The sequence below is a fragment of the Macaca fascicularis genome, chromosome X (genome assembly GCF_037993035.2).
Source record: "Macaca fascicularis isolate 582-1 chromosome X, T2T-MFA8v1.1".
In the NCBI taxonomy this organism is placed as follows: Eukaryota; Metazoa; Chordata; class Mammalia; order Primates; family Cercopithecidae; genus Macaca; species Macaca fascicularis.
The window spans coordinates 32728833-32746186 of record NC_088395.1 but is presented as its reverse complement, the minus strand read 5'-3'; the positions used below and the strand labels follow the sequence as shown (position 1 = coordinate 32746186).

The window sequence follows — 17354 nt, the reverse complement described above, 5'->3', positions numbered from 1 at the left end:
GTTTACTCAAATTTTTGCCCTTGATAAATGCCTTTAGGTTAAAGCAGCAGACATGTAGGTTATCCCAAGAAGCCTCTCCTATCACTTGAGAGTATGGTTCCCATAGCATGCAAATCTCTGCAAACATATGGCCAGGTTTAGAGGTCGTGTAAACGACCCTGTCTCTATTACTTGGCTTCAGATGGGGAGAAGTTAGAGCCACGCAGAGCACTCCAGCCTCTCCAGAGGAAGTCTTTCTCACCAAATTTTTCGAATCGACCTCCTTGCTTGCTCTTACACACCTTTAAGCTAGATAGTGGATTAAGGGTTGTGAGACCAATTTTGTGATCACTTCTTAGCAATTTTTTAACAGGTACCCTGGATCTTCTTTTTAGAATTATGGATGCTTTGTACACTTTGTTCTTGGCTTTAGGGTCCAGGTAGAAATTCCAAGACAACCATTTGCAATCTCACTTAATATCCTGCTAATTAAATTGGGTAAAACATACTGCATATTTTACTTCTCCTAAGATAATATGTTACTATTTAAATAGTGACGTTCTGGAAATAAAGGCTAAATCATAGAAGTAATTATACTGTTAGAAATTTTAGATGGGTGGGTGAGGTTTTTTTATTCTTTCTAAATGTTTCCTTCCTTTCCCCTACCTCCTTGTTTTCTTACTGATACCTTTATTGGTCTGTAAACATTTGGAAATATTTCATTACCTAGGGCCTCTCAGGAAGAGATGTTTCCTTTAATGCCATTGCAAAGGTATGTAAAATATAATTCCGATAATGTATATGTAAGTTATTGTAAATAAGAATTGAGGAAAGTTCCTATGGATCAATATTTGTAGCATTTAAAAAGCAACATGAGGTGATATGCTAATTTACTCCTTCCAGTAATTTAGAAGAACTTTAATACAATATTAATTTGTTGTGGATTTTGACTATTTGAAAATTGATGTATGCATGAAGAAGTTAAAATGAAAGCTCACTATTTTCTGTATCTGCTTTTCCTGTGTCTGATAATGCAGGTGGATAGTCCTAGCATTTTAAATATTTCATTCAATTTATCATTTAATGTACTGGAACAGTCTGCAAAGACATTAATTGTGTAACACCCAATTTGTTTTATTGTGCAGCATTTGGAAGCTCCTGAAGACAAGTCATTTGGCAGTTCATTGATGGAGAGTGAAGTAAACCTGGACCGTTACCAAACAGCTTTAGAAGAAGTATTATCGTGGCTTCTTTCTGCTGAGGACACATTGCAAGCACAAGGAGAGATTTCTAATGATGTGGAAGTGGTGAAAGAACAATTTCATGCTCATGAGGTAAACTAAAACATTAATTTACAAAACGAAACATGACTTGTGATAATGGCAAGTCATCCTTTTTCCTCAATTACTCTCTTACATCCTTGTATTTCGGAAATTTAGTTGTTGTTATGTGCTTGGGATTCCAACAGTCAGATTTTGAAGTTCTCTTTTGGAGAGCAATCATCTAAGGCATTTCTATCTGATTTGCCAACAAGACTATGAAAGCCCAGCTCCTTTCTCTTGTGTCAAGGCAATGCTGAGGCATTACTTACATTCCCGACCCAGTACTTGTATGGTATTGGGCTTAACTTCTCTCAGTGGGAGACTTTTCCTGAGATGATATACTTGTTTGGCTTCTTTCCCTTCCCTGTCCTTTTTCCTTCTTCTTCAGCTCCCTTGCAGAACTTCCAGGGAGCTCTTCCTTAATAAGTCACTTGCACTGAAATCTTTATCTCGGGGCCTGCTTCTGAAGAATTTGACTTAAGATATTTTTCCTTCATTCATATTAAAAGTGGTTTTGGGATTCTGCAAGTACAAATTAAAATCCTTTTACTGGGAAAATAAATCTAAATGGGCCACAAGTTTAAAACCGCCAACAAATAAAACTCAAAACCACACTGATTTACCTAGAGTTCTAATTACAATTGTTGACTTCCTTCTTTGTTAGGGGTACATGATGGATTTGACAGCCCATCAGGGCCGGGTTGGTAATATTCTACAATTGGGAAGTCAGCTGATTGGAACAGGGAAATTATCAGAAGATGAAGAAACTGAAGTACAAGAGCAGATGAATCTCCTAAATTCAAGATGGGAATGCCTCAGGGTAGCTAGCATGGAAAAACAAAGCAAGTAAGTCCTTATTTGTTTTTAATTAAGAAAATTAACAAGTTTTGGAATCTTGTTATTATTTTGATGTGGTTTAATGGTTAAGTTACGATTCTCAGTTTGTTTCCAAGGCACACAGCTCTCTTTCAAGGGACACTGTGGTTGGATTTTCATGGCAATAACATTTTGGTTTTCACTTTTACAACTAAAAGAGCAGATGCTAGATAGATGCACTGTTCTCTACAGAACTATGCTTTGAGAGTTGCCAAAATTCTGTCATAGTTATTATTTTCTAGGTTTTCCTCCAAAAATTAAAATGTAACTATAAAAGACACAGAAGCATGCACAGGAGATTATGTACATAAAATCACTTATTAGCTACAGTTGACAGGAAACTTCTCTTCTGAAGAAAAAGCCCTTGAAAATATTAGTTACTCATCTATGTATGGAAATCCTCTTGAAAAAAATCATTCAAACGTTTTGGGAAATTCATATTCAAATACAGTATGGCTGTGAATTGTCTTAAGAATATATATTGACTTAATAAAAAGGTTTTGAGACATTTCTGAAAAAAGGATACATTTCTTATAAAGGTAACCAGCAGATCTCATCATTCTGGATATGTTGCTTTGATTTATATTGGCAGGTGTGTGTATTCATGTAAAGCCTATCAAGACAAGATAGATTTATTTTTAAATGAAAAATGAAGTGCCAACTGTGGATTTGAATACATTAAGTTAAAAAATTGTCCAAATGCCTTAAGTTTATTTAACTATTATTTATGAAGACTAAAAGCTTTAAAAATAGGACCAAGGAAACTCATTAGATAGGCTAGAGGCATTGGTATTCCAGTACTAAATTATAGCGTGAAATTAGGGAGAGGAAAACACATTTTTAAGCTCAGGCCTTTTGAAAGAATAAATAAGGTACATATAAGATAGAGGTTTCATAACTATATATGTGTTCCAAGCCAGGAGATACTAGTCTATGCATATTGATAGTATTTGCCTGCTGTGATCATGGTGATGATTGTCACTACCCCTAGAGGTGAGAGGTAAAATAATCATAATTATTGAGTCTGCCCACCCCCCAGCGTTGACCAGGTCCACTAATTTACTCCATCTGTTATTGATATTAATATACAAGCCACCTACTTGTGGTCATATGCCAACATTCTTCAGGTTAGAGCTTCTATTTGCAATGATCTGTGGAACTTAAAGCAACCTCAAACAAAATTAGAAAGTTTTGAAAATCCAACCTCCTCTTTTACTGCCCTTGCCATAATAGCACCAGTGGCTTCTCCTTTGTGCACTCTATTTTTCCATACTCTCCTGGAGGCTAAATGCTCTCATTGTTCTTATACTCCCCATTTTCAATAAGACTAACAATATGGCATTAATTATTCATACTAATCAGTTAATTAATTGCTGTGTGAAATTGAGTTGCAAGAAAATAGGAATTCCTCCTGGAATTAAAATTGCAACTTTTTCTTATCTGAAACATTAAAAAAAAAGTCTTTTATCTGTGATTCTAACATTTAAAAAGATGTTTATTCACAATATCTCCCTTTCAAGGGATACCTGCCATGAAATGAAGGATGACAGACATATAGATATGTGTGCATGTAATTTCCTCATCCCCATCGCACTAGAGAATGGGAATTCTAAAATGGTAGTATTACTACCTAGCTGAGATTGACAAAAAATTAGTTTGTCCTTAGGGAAGATTTAGGAGCTTTGGTATGTGTTACAGCTTTTAGAATAATTATCAAGAAGGCAAGGACAGCCCTCTAGCTGGGATAGCTTTTGCTAAACATCTTACAGAGTTTTTAAAATGAGACACGTACATGCAACCACTTCTATCACATAGTCCTTTCTGGAAAATTCCTTAAAAATGAATTTACAAAGCATTATTTGAGCAACACAAATTCAGAAAGAATATGAAAGTATATAAATAACAGTGAGTCTTCCTTGCCACTTTCACTAATTTTGCATGTGTTCATGCATAAAACCTATAAAATTCTAATGAGATAAGCCATTATGTAAACTTCGCTGGACCTAATTTTTGAAAGATTTTATGGGAGGAAACAAAAAGGTGATTATGAAAAGAGGATATTGTCAGTATTTTTAAATAACTAATCTAGGTTTTACTTAATGCTTCAAATAAATTGTAACCTGTTCAGTTTCCATTATCATGGTCATATCAATGATTAGCTTCAACTTGGAGCATTACCTATTTTTTTCTAAATATATGATTACTTCAGAGTAGAAGATTACTAGTAAAAATAGATTAGTCCATACTTCTTTTCTCTCTCTACCTAAGACAGGGTTTGGATAGATCCAGTTGGAAGCCATTATTTCCTGTCTAAGCCTTGGTTTAGCGATTAGAGAAATGATAATTAACATTTGTCTACGTATATTAAGTATATTCAAAGCTATGCTATGACTTCTAAGTTGATATAACAAAAATTAAAAACTTCTTGTAAATATAGATAAGCTTATCACTAAAATCTATGAACATTTACACTAATCAATTACAAATACCATCTACCAACATATTTACTATTAGGTTGCTGCAAAAGTAATTGTGGTTTTTTTCCATTGAAAGTAATGGGGAAAACCGTAATTACTTTTGCACCAAACTCATAGCAACAATCAAATTACATTTGATATATAGTCATTGTGAGATATATATATCTTTATATGAACAAATATTAATGAAATACATTATCAAAAACAATTAATGGCACTGGAGACTCAATGATCATACAGGGTCTGGACCCAGATCTCATGAAATACATTCTGGAGAGGCTGGCAACCAATTTAAAAAAAAAAAAAAAAAAAAGAAAAATACCAAATAAAAATACACTTTTTGAAGAGATTAAAAGGTAATGTGATAGAGAATGGTTGAGAGGGCTACTTTAGATTTTGTGATCCAGGTAAGACTTTCAAGATTGGTACCATTTAGTTTGAGATTTGAACGACAAGAAGGTACCACTATTCACAGATCCCAAGGAAGTGTAGTTCACGGAGTAGCAACAGCTAATGCAAAGGCCCTAAAATAGGGACTGTTTGTCTTGCTGGAGGAACCAAAAGACCAGGGGAACTGGAGAGTTGCAGGGTGGTAAGTTAGATGGCTGAGGTCTGAGATGGGGTGGAAATATAGGTAGGAGACTAATTACATATGGTAGTGTCGGTCAGGGCTTTCATTGAATAAGGGCTTTGAATTCTAGACCAAGGGCAAGACAAAGCCATCAGATTTTATGAAAGTGAGAGATAGGTCAAGAAAACCTATCAGTAAGGCCACTGGAGAAAGAGAGGACAGTTATTAGGCCAGTAAAGGTAGCCAGTTAAGACACAGTAGTGTCTTAGACCAGCTGGTAGTTGTGATAAAAGTATACAGTTATTAGGCCAGTAAAGGTTGCCAGTTAAGACACAGTAGTGTCTTAGACCAGCTGGTAATCGTGATAAAAGTATACTCTACTATCTTAGCCAATTAGTTAATTTAAAAACCACTTCTCTGTTTAGTTTTAGCTCCTTTTTTTCCCCTTTTGACAGTAAAAATGCTTTTTCCTTTGGAAATAGGCGTCTTTGATTTGTGCCTATAGTTACTGTTATACAAGTTGCATCTAGGAAATACTATTTATCCCATAAACGGTCAACAATTACCATACAAAACAAGAAATATTAAAAAGACAGAGATAATAGCGTGCCCTGATTTCTGTCTTACATAAAATCCTCTCCAGTTTGCCTAAGGTATAATGTCTTGCTTTCTCAAACACTTATTTATGTGAACTGGGGCAATATATTTTTCATTTATGATCTCTAATTCATAGTTTTATAAAACAGCAATAGTTGTGTGAGGCTGACATACCTCTAAAAGATAGTAGGTGAGATAGGGTATAAAAACTCAGTTTGTGAATGCAAAATTAGTATAAAATGTAAAGAAAGATTATTATAAATAAGATGAGCTATCAGTTAATTCTTTTTACCCTGCCATATCACTTTTGATGTAAAATTTTACATTTTATATATAAAACATATATAATTTTATATAATATATAATTATATATAATATAAAATTTTATATATTAAAATTATATAATACATATTATATAATAATTTTGTATATATTATATAATTTTATATAATACATAATTATGCATATTATGTATAATTTTATATGTAATATATAATTATATATAATTTTATATGTAATATATAATTATATATAATTTTATATGTAATATATAATTATATATAATTTTATATGTAATATATAATTATATATAATTTTATATGTAATATATAAATTATATAATATATAAAATTATATGTTATATATGATATAGAATATGTAGTTATATGTGATATATAAAATTATATGTTATATATGATATATATGTAATTATATATAATATATAAAATTATATAAGACTTAATATGTAATTATATATAATAGATAAAAACATATAAGATGTAATATGTAATTATATATAATAGATAAAAATATATACTATGTAATTATATATAATATATAAAATTATATATTCATATAATATATAATATACAATTTATATAAATTATATATAGTATATAATATGTATTTATATATAAATTTATATAACTATATATTTATATATAAATTTATATAACTATATATTGTATATATTTATATATAAATTATATTATATATATTATATAATTTATATATATAAATTCTAATCATCCTGCTCATGCTCCCTTATCCCCATACAAAAGACCCACAATTATACCCTTTGAGGTGTGTGTGTGTGTATATATAAATTTATATATAAATATATATTATATAAAAATATATGTATAATTTATATATAAAATTACATAATATATTACAATAAATTTAAAAAATTTTAAAAATCATATGTATATATAATTATATATAATATATAGTTATATAAAATTTTATATTATATAATTATATGTATGAAATTATATATTACATATAAAATTATAATTATATAGACATATATAATTTTTTAAATGTTTTAAATTTTTTTGTAGGGATGAGGTCTTGCTATGTTTCCCAGGCTAGTCTCAAGCTCTTGGCCTCAAGTGATCCTCCCACTTTGGCCTCCCACAGTACTGGGATTACAGCCATGAGCTACCAAACCTGGCCCTCATAGATGTTTTTTACTTTTTTTCTCCAACTTTTTCTAATTGCCTCATTTTTTCCCCAAAGGGTATAGTTGTGGGTCTTTTGTGTGGGGGAAAGGGAGCGTGAGCAGGATGATTAGAATTACATTTGCAGTTATGTTTTCACCACTGCAACATTTAAAAATATGCTTTCAAAGGAATGTCAGGAAAAAATCACCATACAGATACTTCCTCCTTTCTTTCTCCTTCATAACCACACTCTCATTTGATTCTTTCCTTGCTAATGTATTTTATCTCCAATTCTGGTGCTTTCATGGATGTAAAACTATGATGAGGTAAAAGCTAACACAGTAAAGAAGTTTATTAACACATCTCCAGTCACAAACGAGTTTGGCACGACTATGCTGATACTGGTCAATTACAAAACTTTACCAATGTTTACAAGATTTAAATGAGAAAACTAAGTGCCACTGCTTTCATAATTATAATAATTAAAACAAGAGAATGTTGATGTGGTTTTGTTAGAACCCCTTAAGAATAAGCCAAATGATTTTTTTTTTAATGCTGTGGAATACACTTGGGGTGATAGGAGGTAAGGGAGAGGGAAGCAAGACACACAACTTCCAACTGTGGAAGTGCAAGGAGACAACTGGCATAGGGACAACAGAAGATTTTCTTCTCTATGAATAAACTAATTAATTTGATTGAAAAATGCAACCTACAGAGAGCAAAAAAGATTTACTGACATTTTTACAAGGACTCAAGCACAGCAAGTTCCATCAACTTTCCTGATAATTGTAATTAGGACATGCAGGTGGAAACTGAAACCTTTGTGATGGTAAAGGAAAAAAAAAATGAAAGCAAGTCAGGAGGCCAAGTGAAGTTGTGTTCTGGTTTATATCAGCAGGAGGAGAGATTTGAATAGTATCTGGGTAGAAACACAAGCCATAATATGGAAAATAATTGTGATTCACTATCAATGCTTTGACTGGACAGAAAAATACATCTAACAAATATGGCTCATCTCTTTTCCCCCCGCCCAAATGTCTATTTGAATCTTGAAATAAGATAGCATATGTGAGAGTGGATAGAGAAAAGGAGATGCTGAACAAATGAGTGGGTTATTTTCTCCCAAGTGCAGTGAATAGAAGTTTGCACATGTGAATATATGAATGAATAGATGAACAACTAAATTAAGTTACTCAGGTAGTTCCAATCTTGGAACTGAATTCATTGCAGTAAATACTTCGGAGGTGCACAGTCTCAAACTCCTAATTGTGATTTTATTTCACACTGTGGTAAAATCATTGATTTTACTTTTTTACTTCTTCCAATAATGTTAAACAATAGTAACTTGCAGATCAAGGTGGTGTAGGACCGGTAGCATCAGCATCACCTGAGAACTTGTTAAAAATGCAGAGTCTTAGCTCTCATTCTGATATACAGAATCAGAATTGTGCAATTTAGCAGTATCCCAGGTGATCCCTGATCAGTTTAAGTTTGAGAAGCACTGATGCTATGAAACTGAAACTATGACACAGTAGAAATCTAAATTTCTTTGTAAACCTCTACTTAGATATCTTCTGTTCTATTTTTCTATCAAGTGAAGTGGGCTAAATATTTTAATTACTTTCTCGGGAGCTCTAAAAATGGTGCTGATATTTCATTCAGTCCTCATATGTCGATATCATCCCCCATGGGTGATTAAGAAATAGCAAGATTCTGGTTCAATAATATATAACAGAGACAACATATGAGTGTTGATGAGTATTGATGATTAGCTGTTGGACTAAGAAGTAGGAATTATTTGTAGATGATAACTTGACATTTGGTTAGGTTGCAAATGGATATGGTCATAATACTTTTTCTGTAAATGTGGTAATGCAGCTCAATGTGGACATCTCTTGTACTAATAATGTATGTGACTCATCGTTTAAATTACAGGAAAGCTAAATTTCGGGAATTCACAGAAATGAGAGGAGTATCTTCAAAAACAATGCTTTCTCACAAAGATAAATAATGCTGATATGGTTTGGCTCATCTTGAATTATAGTTCTCATAAGCCCCATGTGTTGTGGGAGGGACCTGGTGGGAGGTAATTGAATCATGGGGGTGTTACCCTCATACTGTTCTCATGATAGTGAGCTCTCACAAGATCTGATGGTTTTATAAGGGGTTTGGCCGTTCTTCCTGCTGTCATGTGAAGAAGGACATGTTTGCTTTCCCTTCCATCATGATTTTTTCTGAAGTCTCCCCAGTCACGCCAAACTATGAGTCAATTAAACCTGTTTTCTTTATAAATTACCCAGTCTCGGTTATGTCTTTATTAGCAGGGTGAGAACAGACTAGTACAGTACATTGGTACCACAGAGAGTGGGGTGCTACTTTAAGGATACCCGAAAATATGGAAGTGACTTTGGAACAGGGTAACAGCCAGGGGTTGGAACAATTCAAATTAAATTAATAGGCTCTCTCAGAGAGCAGGTTTAATAGAAGTTGATGTTTTAATCTTAATTTTGATATTTCTGATTGGGAATTTTTGTACTATGTCTTATTTGTAGTTATACTACTTATACATTCAGGAAACATTTATTGAGTGTCTAGTATGTGCCAGGCACTGTGCCAGATACTATGTAGTGGCAAAATTATTGAAGTTGAGAGTGGGCTTCTATTGCCATATAAATGAATATAATCTCAGCGTGTCAACATTACCTATTCTTACTAGAGATAATTTAAACAGTCTTCCAAACATGATATATTAATATTTGTCCTTGGCTTCTGATGACATCTGCAAATTTCTTTATTTTCTTTAAAAGCATTTAATCAGGAAGATTGATTTGAGGGTTGCCATAATGTATTTGCCACAAGAATCTTTTGCATCTAGCCACACGGCTTCTTTATGTTACTGTTACTAAACTGAATTTATGTTTTCAAAATGAAAATAAATTTATTTGCATTTTAACTTTAATCTTGCCTCGGATGGTTGAAAAATATTAATAATTAAACTATTCAGCCATATGGATGGAGGACAAAAATAGATCAGGATTTGAAAACAATGACACATTTTCGATTCTCTCACAGAATGCACTATAAAAACGGTACTCTTTCTCACATTCCATTAAATAGGAAAATAAATGTTAGTGCATGTTTAATTTTGTGAAAAACTCGAACATTTCCCTTCGTTTCTAGAACTTTGTTGGGTTCTTTGTGAAATATTTACTGTGAGGTTGTAATTTAAAGTTTGACCTCCAAGACTGGGTTGCAGGGTGCAATATAATAATGATCGCAATTAGTGGGAATTTTTGAAAAACATATATGACATGCTCTCCTTGTCTTATTTCCTAGACCAAGATGTCAGCATACTCGGTGGTGGGAAAGAAGGTGCTGTAAAGAGGAGAATGAACACATTAGTTTTAGGGGGGAAAAAAAAAACTGTGTAATTTTGTCAGACCCTTGCCTCACTTCATTCTCTGATGGAAACTTGTATATTAGTGCCTAAGATTTATACACATAATGACACTATCCAGTGTCAGGCTTTGCAGCTAAGTCTAGTAAATGATACCAGAATTTGGAGGAAAGCAGATCTAGTTACTGAGGCAAGTACGTAAACTAGGCCAGTAGGGTTTCAACACCTTCACAGATGCTGAGGGTACACATTCAGAAATTTAACATGGGAACTGGAGGACAATAACGATGGATGTACTTGTGGTAAAGGTGATGAGATAGTGAAAACAGTGACAGCTAAAGTCTTACACATTTGAGGGGGTAATTTGTTCTATTTGGATTCTGGTTTTAAAGCTTATATTTCACAGGGCACTCATTGAACTTTAATAAACGTTATAAATATTGGGAGTTGAAAAATACTAATATGCTTCCTATGGACCATTCATTATTGCCATGCAAGAACAACAAAAAACTATGTACATATGTTTGTACATGCAGTACTCAAGCTTTTCTTTTAAATGAATGTTGCTTTTCTATGTTAAAGCAAGTTTGCCATTTCTTGAACTATAATATATCATGATTTCTGATTCCTATATTTAATTATGTACTATACATTTTTAAAATATCTGATCATTCATTTTATATGGTTGCCATATATTTGAGGAAAAATGAGTCTTGAAAGGTTATTGTGGAGGAGGTGGAGAAAAATCGCCAAACAGAAGCCTCCAGTAATTATCCCTGTTGCAGGAACATCAAATTGATCAACTGCCCACACTAGAAACGTACCTTCATAAGAGTGAAAAATTAGGTGCATGATCGTAGTACCTGGTTTTTGGTTCATGTCACTGAAACAGACACAGAAGAGGGTAGTAAAGGCAGTGTTCTATCACCTATACCAGCTCTCCCCCATCCATGGCAGCAGCCACATGGCATGGAGAAGAAGGTCTGTGTGCTTGGGGAAGGGAGATTGCAGTGATTGTAGGACTTTGCATTGAAAATCAGTGCTGCCCTGTCACAGTGGAAACCAACAAAGAACAGAACTCGGCCAGCTACCACAGAGGGAGCATTTAGATGAACCCTAGACCAGAGAAGAATCATCCATCCCAGTGGTTGGAACCTGAGTTCCAGCAAGCCTTGTCGTCATGGGTTAGAGTGCTCTATGGTTCTAAATAAACTTCAAAGGTAGTCTAGGCCACAAGGACTGCAGTTTCTTTGCAAGTCCTGGTGCTGTGCTCGGCTCAGAGTCAGTGGACTTGGGGTACATACAACCTAGTGAGACATCAGCTGGGGCAGCTAAGGGATTGCTTGTGCTTCCCTTCCCCCAGTCCCAGGCAGCACAGCTCACAGCTCCAGGAGAGAATCCTTCCTTCCACTTATGGAGAAGAGAGGAGAAAATAAAGAGAACTTTGTCTTGCTACTTGGATACTAGCTCAGACACACAAGTAGGATAGGGCACTGGTCAGAGTCTTGAGGTCCCCATTCCAGGCCCTAGCTCACAGATGACATTTCTAAACACACCCTGGGCCAGAAGAGAGCCTGTCACCTTGAAGAGAAGGAACCAGTCCTGGCAGAACTCATGACGTGCTGACCGAAGAGACCTAGGGCCCTGAATAATCAGCAGCTGTAGCCAGGCAGTACTTGCTGTGGGTATTGGGTGAGGCTCAGAGCTGTGATGGTTTCAGGTGTGACCCAATACATTCCCAGCTGTGGCAGCTACAGGGAGAGAATCCTTCTGCTTAAGGAAAGGAGAGGTAAGAGTAAAGGGGACTTTGGCTTGCAGCTTGGGTTCCAGTTTGACCACAGTGGGGCAGAGCATCAGGTGGGCTCCTAGGGTTCCTGATTCCAGGCTTTGGCTCCTGGATTCCATTTCCTTACTGCCCTGAAGGGAGAGATTCAGGACTGACAGCATTCACCACAAGCTGACCAAAGTGGCCGTGGCCCTTGAGTGAACATTGGAACTCAGACAGTACTCTCTTTGGTTCAATAGTAGTGGTGGCCATGAGGAGAGACACCTCTGTTTGTGGAAAGGGGAGAGAAGAGTGAGAAGGACTTTATCTTTTTGGTGGGGTGCCAGCTTAGCCACAGTAGAATAGAGCACTGGCTAGATTTCTTAGGTTCTTGAATTGATGTACTTTGGACGTGTGTGCCCGCTCAAATCTCACATTGAATTGTAGTAATCTGCAATGTTTTGAGGTAGGGCCTAGTGGGAGCTGATTGGATCATGGGGGCAAATTTTTCATAATTGGTTGATACTGTCCTTGCAGTAGTGAGTAAATTCTTGCAAGATCTGGTTGTTTAAAAGTCTGGCACCCTCCCTCTCACTATTGCTCCTGCTCCTGCTCTGGCCATGTAATGTACGTACTCCTCCTTCACCTTCTGCCATAATTGTAAGTTTCCTGAGGCCTCCCCAGAAGCTGAGCAGATGCCAGCAGCATATTTCCTGTGCAGCCTACAGGACTGTGAGCCAATTAAGCCTTTTTTCTTTATAAATTAGTCAGTCTCAGGTATTTCTTGATAGCAATGCGAGAGTGGCCTAATACAGAAAATTGTTACCAAGAAGTGGGGCATTGCTGTCAAGATACCTGAAAATGTAGAAGCTGCTTTGAAGTTCGGTAACAGACAGAAGTTGGATGAGTTTGGAGGACTCAGAAGAAGATAGATGAGGGAAAATTTGGAATGTCTTAGAGACTGGTTGAATGGTCGTTACCAAAATGCAGGTACTGATATGGACAGTGAAGTCCAAGCTGATGAGGTCTCAGATGGAAAGAATGAACTTATTGGCAACTGGAGTGAATGGCATGTTTGTTATCCCTTAGCAAAGAAGTTGGCTGTATTGTGTCCATGCCCTAGAGATCTGTGAAAGTTTGAACTTGAGAGTGATGACCTGGTGTGTCTGATGGAATGAATTTCTAAGCAGCAAAGTGTTCAAGACATGGTGTGGCCACTTCTAACGACCTATGCTCTGATGCGGGAGCAAAGACATGAGATGGAAAAGGAAAATATATATATATATACACATATATATATTATTTTTATTATACTTTAAGTTCTGAGATACATGTGCAGAACGTGGAGGTTTGTTACATAGGTATACACGTATATTTAAAAGGAAAGCAGACCTTAAAGGTTTTGAAAATTTGCAGCATGGATATGTGGTAGAAAATAAAAACCCATTTTCAGAGAACTCAAGAAGACTGCTGAGCAACTATTTGCTAGAGAAATTTGCATAACTAAAAAGTAGGCAAGTGCTGATAGCCAAGACAATGGGGAAAAAAGGCCTGGAAGGCATTTCAGAGATCTAAAAGGCAGCCACTCCAGTTATAAGTCCTGAGGCCTAAGAGGACAGAATGGTTTCCTGGGCCAGGCCCAGGGCCCCAGCTGCCCTGTCCAAACTCAGACACTGCTCCCCCCGACCTGCACGCAGCATCCTGGCCAGTCTAGCTCCAGCTGTGGCTCAGAGCGGCCCAATTTACAGCTTGGACCACCGCTCCAGTGGGTACAAGCCATAAGTCTTGGCAGCCTCCACATGGTGATTAGCCTGCAGGTGCGCAAAGTGCAAGAGCTGAGGCTTGGGATCCTCAATCTAGATTTTAGAGGATGTATGGAAAAGCCTGGGTTTTCAGGCAGAAGCATGCTCCAGAGGCAGAACCCTCACAGAGAACTTCTCCTAGGGCATGCAGAGGGAAAATGTGGGCTTTGATCCCCCACATGTAGTCCCCACTGGGGCACTGCCTAGTGGACCTGTAAGAAGAGGGCCACTGTCCTCCAGACATGGTAGATCCGCTGACAGCTTGACCCTTGTATCTGGAAATGAAACAGACACTCAGCACCAGCCCATAAGAGCAGCTTTGGACGCTGAACCCTGCAAAGCCACAGAGTTGGAGTCTGCCCAAGGCCTTGGGAGCCCACCGCTCCCACCAGTTTACCCTGGATGTAGGACATGGAGTCAAAGGAGGTTATTTTGGAGCTTTAAGATTTAATGAATGTCCTGCTGGGTTTCAGACTTGCATGAGACCTTTCTTTTGACCAATTTCACCCTTTTGGAATGGGAATGTTTACTCAATCCCTATAATCCTGTTGTATCTTGGAAGTAACTAATTTGCTTTTGATTTTACAGGCTCATAGGTAGAAGAAACTTACCCTGTCTCAGATGAGACTCCAGACTTTTAAATTATTTCTGAAATAAGTAAAGACCTTGGGGGACTGTTTGGAAGACATGATTGTATGTTTAAATGTGAGGAGGACATATGAGATTTGGGAGGGGCCAGGATGGAATAGTATGGTTTGGATGTATGTTCTTGCCCAAATCTCACGTTGAATTACAGTCCTCAATGTTGGAGGGTGGGGCCTGGGTAGGAGTCAATTGAATCATGGGGGTGAATTTCTCTTGAATGGTGTAACAGTATCCTGTTAGTGCTGTTGTCATTATAGTGGGTGAATTCTTGTGAGCTCCAGTTGGTTAAAAGTGTGTAGTACCCTCCCTCTCGCCTCTGCCCTGGCCATGTGACACGACTGCTCCTTCTTTGCATTTTGCCGTGATGGTACATTTCCTGAGGCCTCCGCAGAAACAGAGCAGATGCCAGCATTATGTCTCAGGGACAACCTTCAGAAGTGTGAGCCATTTAAATCTCTTTTCTTCATAAATTACCCAGTATCAGATATTTCTTTGTAGCATTGTGAGACTGGCCTAATACATGACCCCAGGCCCTGGCTTGCATATAGGATCTTGCAAACCCACTTTGGGCCAAGGAAAAATTGCTACCCTGAAGTGAAAAACACAAGGTTCATTGGATTTTCCACCTGCCATTTGTAGAGTCCTTGGGCCTTGAGTGAATGTAAGTGATAGCGAGGCAGTGGTCAATGTGGGCCTTGGTCAAGACCCAGTGTTGTGCTGGCTTCAGGAGTGACCCAACACAGTCCTAGTCATTGTAGCTGCAGGGATGCTTGTGTCATCCCTCCTTTAACTACAGGCAGCTCATCACAGAGAAAGACAGAGACTCTGTTTCTTGAGGGAAAGCAAAGAGAACAAGATTATCTACCAGGTAATACAGGAGATTTTCCTGAGTCTTCTCAAAGTTCACCAAGGCAGTACATTTAAGAGTCTGCAAGAGTCACAGCATTACTGGGCTCGGGGTGCATGCTAGTGCATATATGGCTGCAGTGACCAAAGGAATAAATCACAACACCCAAGAACCTTCAAATACCTGGAAAGCCCTCTGAGAAGTATGGATACAAACAAGCTCATACTGCAAAGACTACAGTAAATACTAAAGTCTTCAATGCCCAGACATTGATGAACATCCACAAGCATCAAGACTATCCAAGAAAACATGACCTCACCAACTGGACTAAATAAGGCACCATTGACCAATCTTGGAGAGACAGATATGTGAGCTTTCAGACAGAGAATTTCAAATGGCTGATTTGAGGATGCTCAATAAAATCCAAGATAGTACAGAGAAGGAATTCAGAATCCTACACATAAATTTGACAAAGAGATTGAAATAAAAAGAATCGAACAAAAATTCTGGACTTGAAAGATTTAATTGACATACTGAAGAATGCGTCAGAGACATGTAACAGAAGAATTGATCAAGCAGAAGAACGAATTAGCTTGAAGACAAGCTATTTGAAAATACCATCAGAGGAGACAAAAAAAGTTTTAAAAGGTTTATTGAATAGGGTAATAACACAGAGCTTCCCCCAGCTAGAGAGAGACATTAAAATTCAAGTACAAGAAGATAATAGAACACAAGGAGATATAATCTAAATAAGACTACCTCAAGGCATTTAAAAATCAAACTTCCAAAGGTCAAGGATAAAGAAAAGATCTTAAAAGCAGTAATCACACACACACACACACACACACACACACACACACACACAAAATCACACAGAAAGAGTTCCAATATGTCTGGCAGCACAATTTTCAGTGGAAAACTTCCAGGCCAGGAGAGTGGCATGACATATTTAAAGTGCTGAAGGAAAAAACTTTTACTCTAGAATAGTATATCCATGAAAATGCCCTTAAAACATGAAGGAGAAATAAAGACTTTGCAAGACAAAAAAAAAAAAAATAAGCTGACAGATTTCATCATACACCAAAACTTTTCTACAAGAAATGGTAAAGGGAGTTCTTCAATCTTGAAGAAAAGGGTGTTAATGAGCAATAAGTAATCATCTGAAGTAACAAAACTCACTGGCAGTAGTAAGGTTTGTTACTATTCTGTTACAAACAGAATATTATAACACTGTGATTATGATGCCTCAACTACCCATATATTGAGTAAAAAGACTAAAAGACAAACCTATCAAAAATAACTGCAACAACTTTTCAAGATATAGACATCATAATAAGATAGAAACCAAAAGAGTGGGGGGATGAAGTTATAGTGTAGCATTTTTTTTTAGTTTTCTCTTTGCTTGCTTGTTTATGCAACCAGTGTTAAGTTGTCATGAGTTTCAAGTAATGGATTATAAGTTGTTCTTTACAAACCTCATGGTAACCACAAATCAAATAATGTACTCAGGTACACAAATAAGCAAGAATGTATAACATATGACCAGAGAAAATTACTTTCACTAATAGTAAGACAGGAAGGAAAGAGAATGAAGAGAAGGCCACAAAATAACCAGAAAGCAAATAGCAAAA

The 17354-nt window shown here is 36.4% G+C and overlaps 1 protein-coding gene across 13 annotated transcripts in view; it reads left to right on the top strand.

The window, feature by feature from the left end:
* DMD (dystrophin) overlaps positions 1-17354 on the top strand; it is a 2153717-nt gene that overhangs the window by 563761 nt on the left and 1572602 nt on the right. For 7 of the 13 annotated variants that reach the window (XM_065538825.1, XM_065538826.1, XM_065538822.1 and 4 more), the window contains exons 10-12: positions 710-751; positions 1125-1313; positions 1966-2147. In XM_065538825.1, coding sequence (XP_065394897.1) covers positions 710-751; positions 1125-1313; positions 1966-2147 — 413 coding nt within the window. The remainder of the gene's footprint in view (positions 1-709; positions 752-1124; positions 1314-1965; positions 2148-17354) is intronic. The other 6 variants (XM_015443662.3, XM_074029183.1, XM_074029182.1 and 3 more) reach the window with 1 other exon arrangement.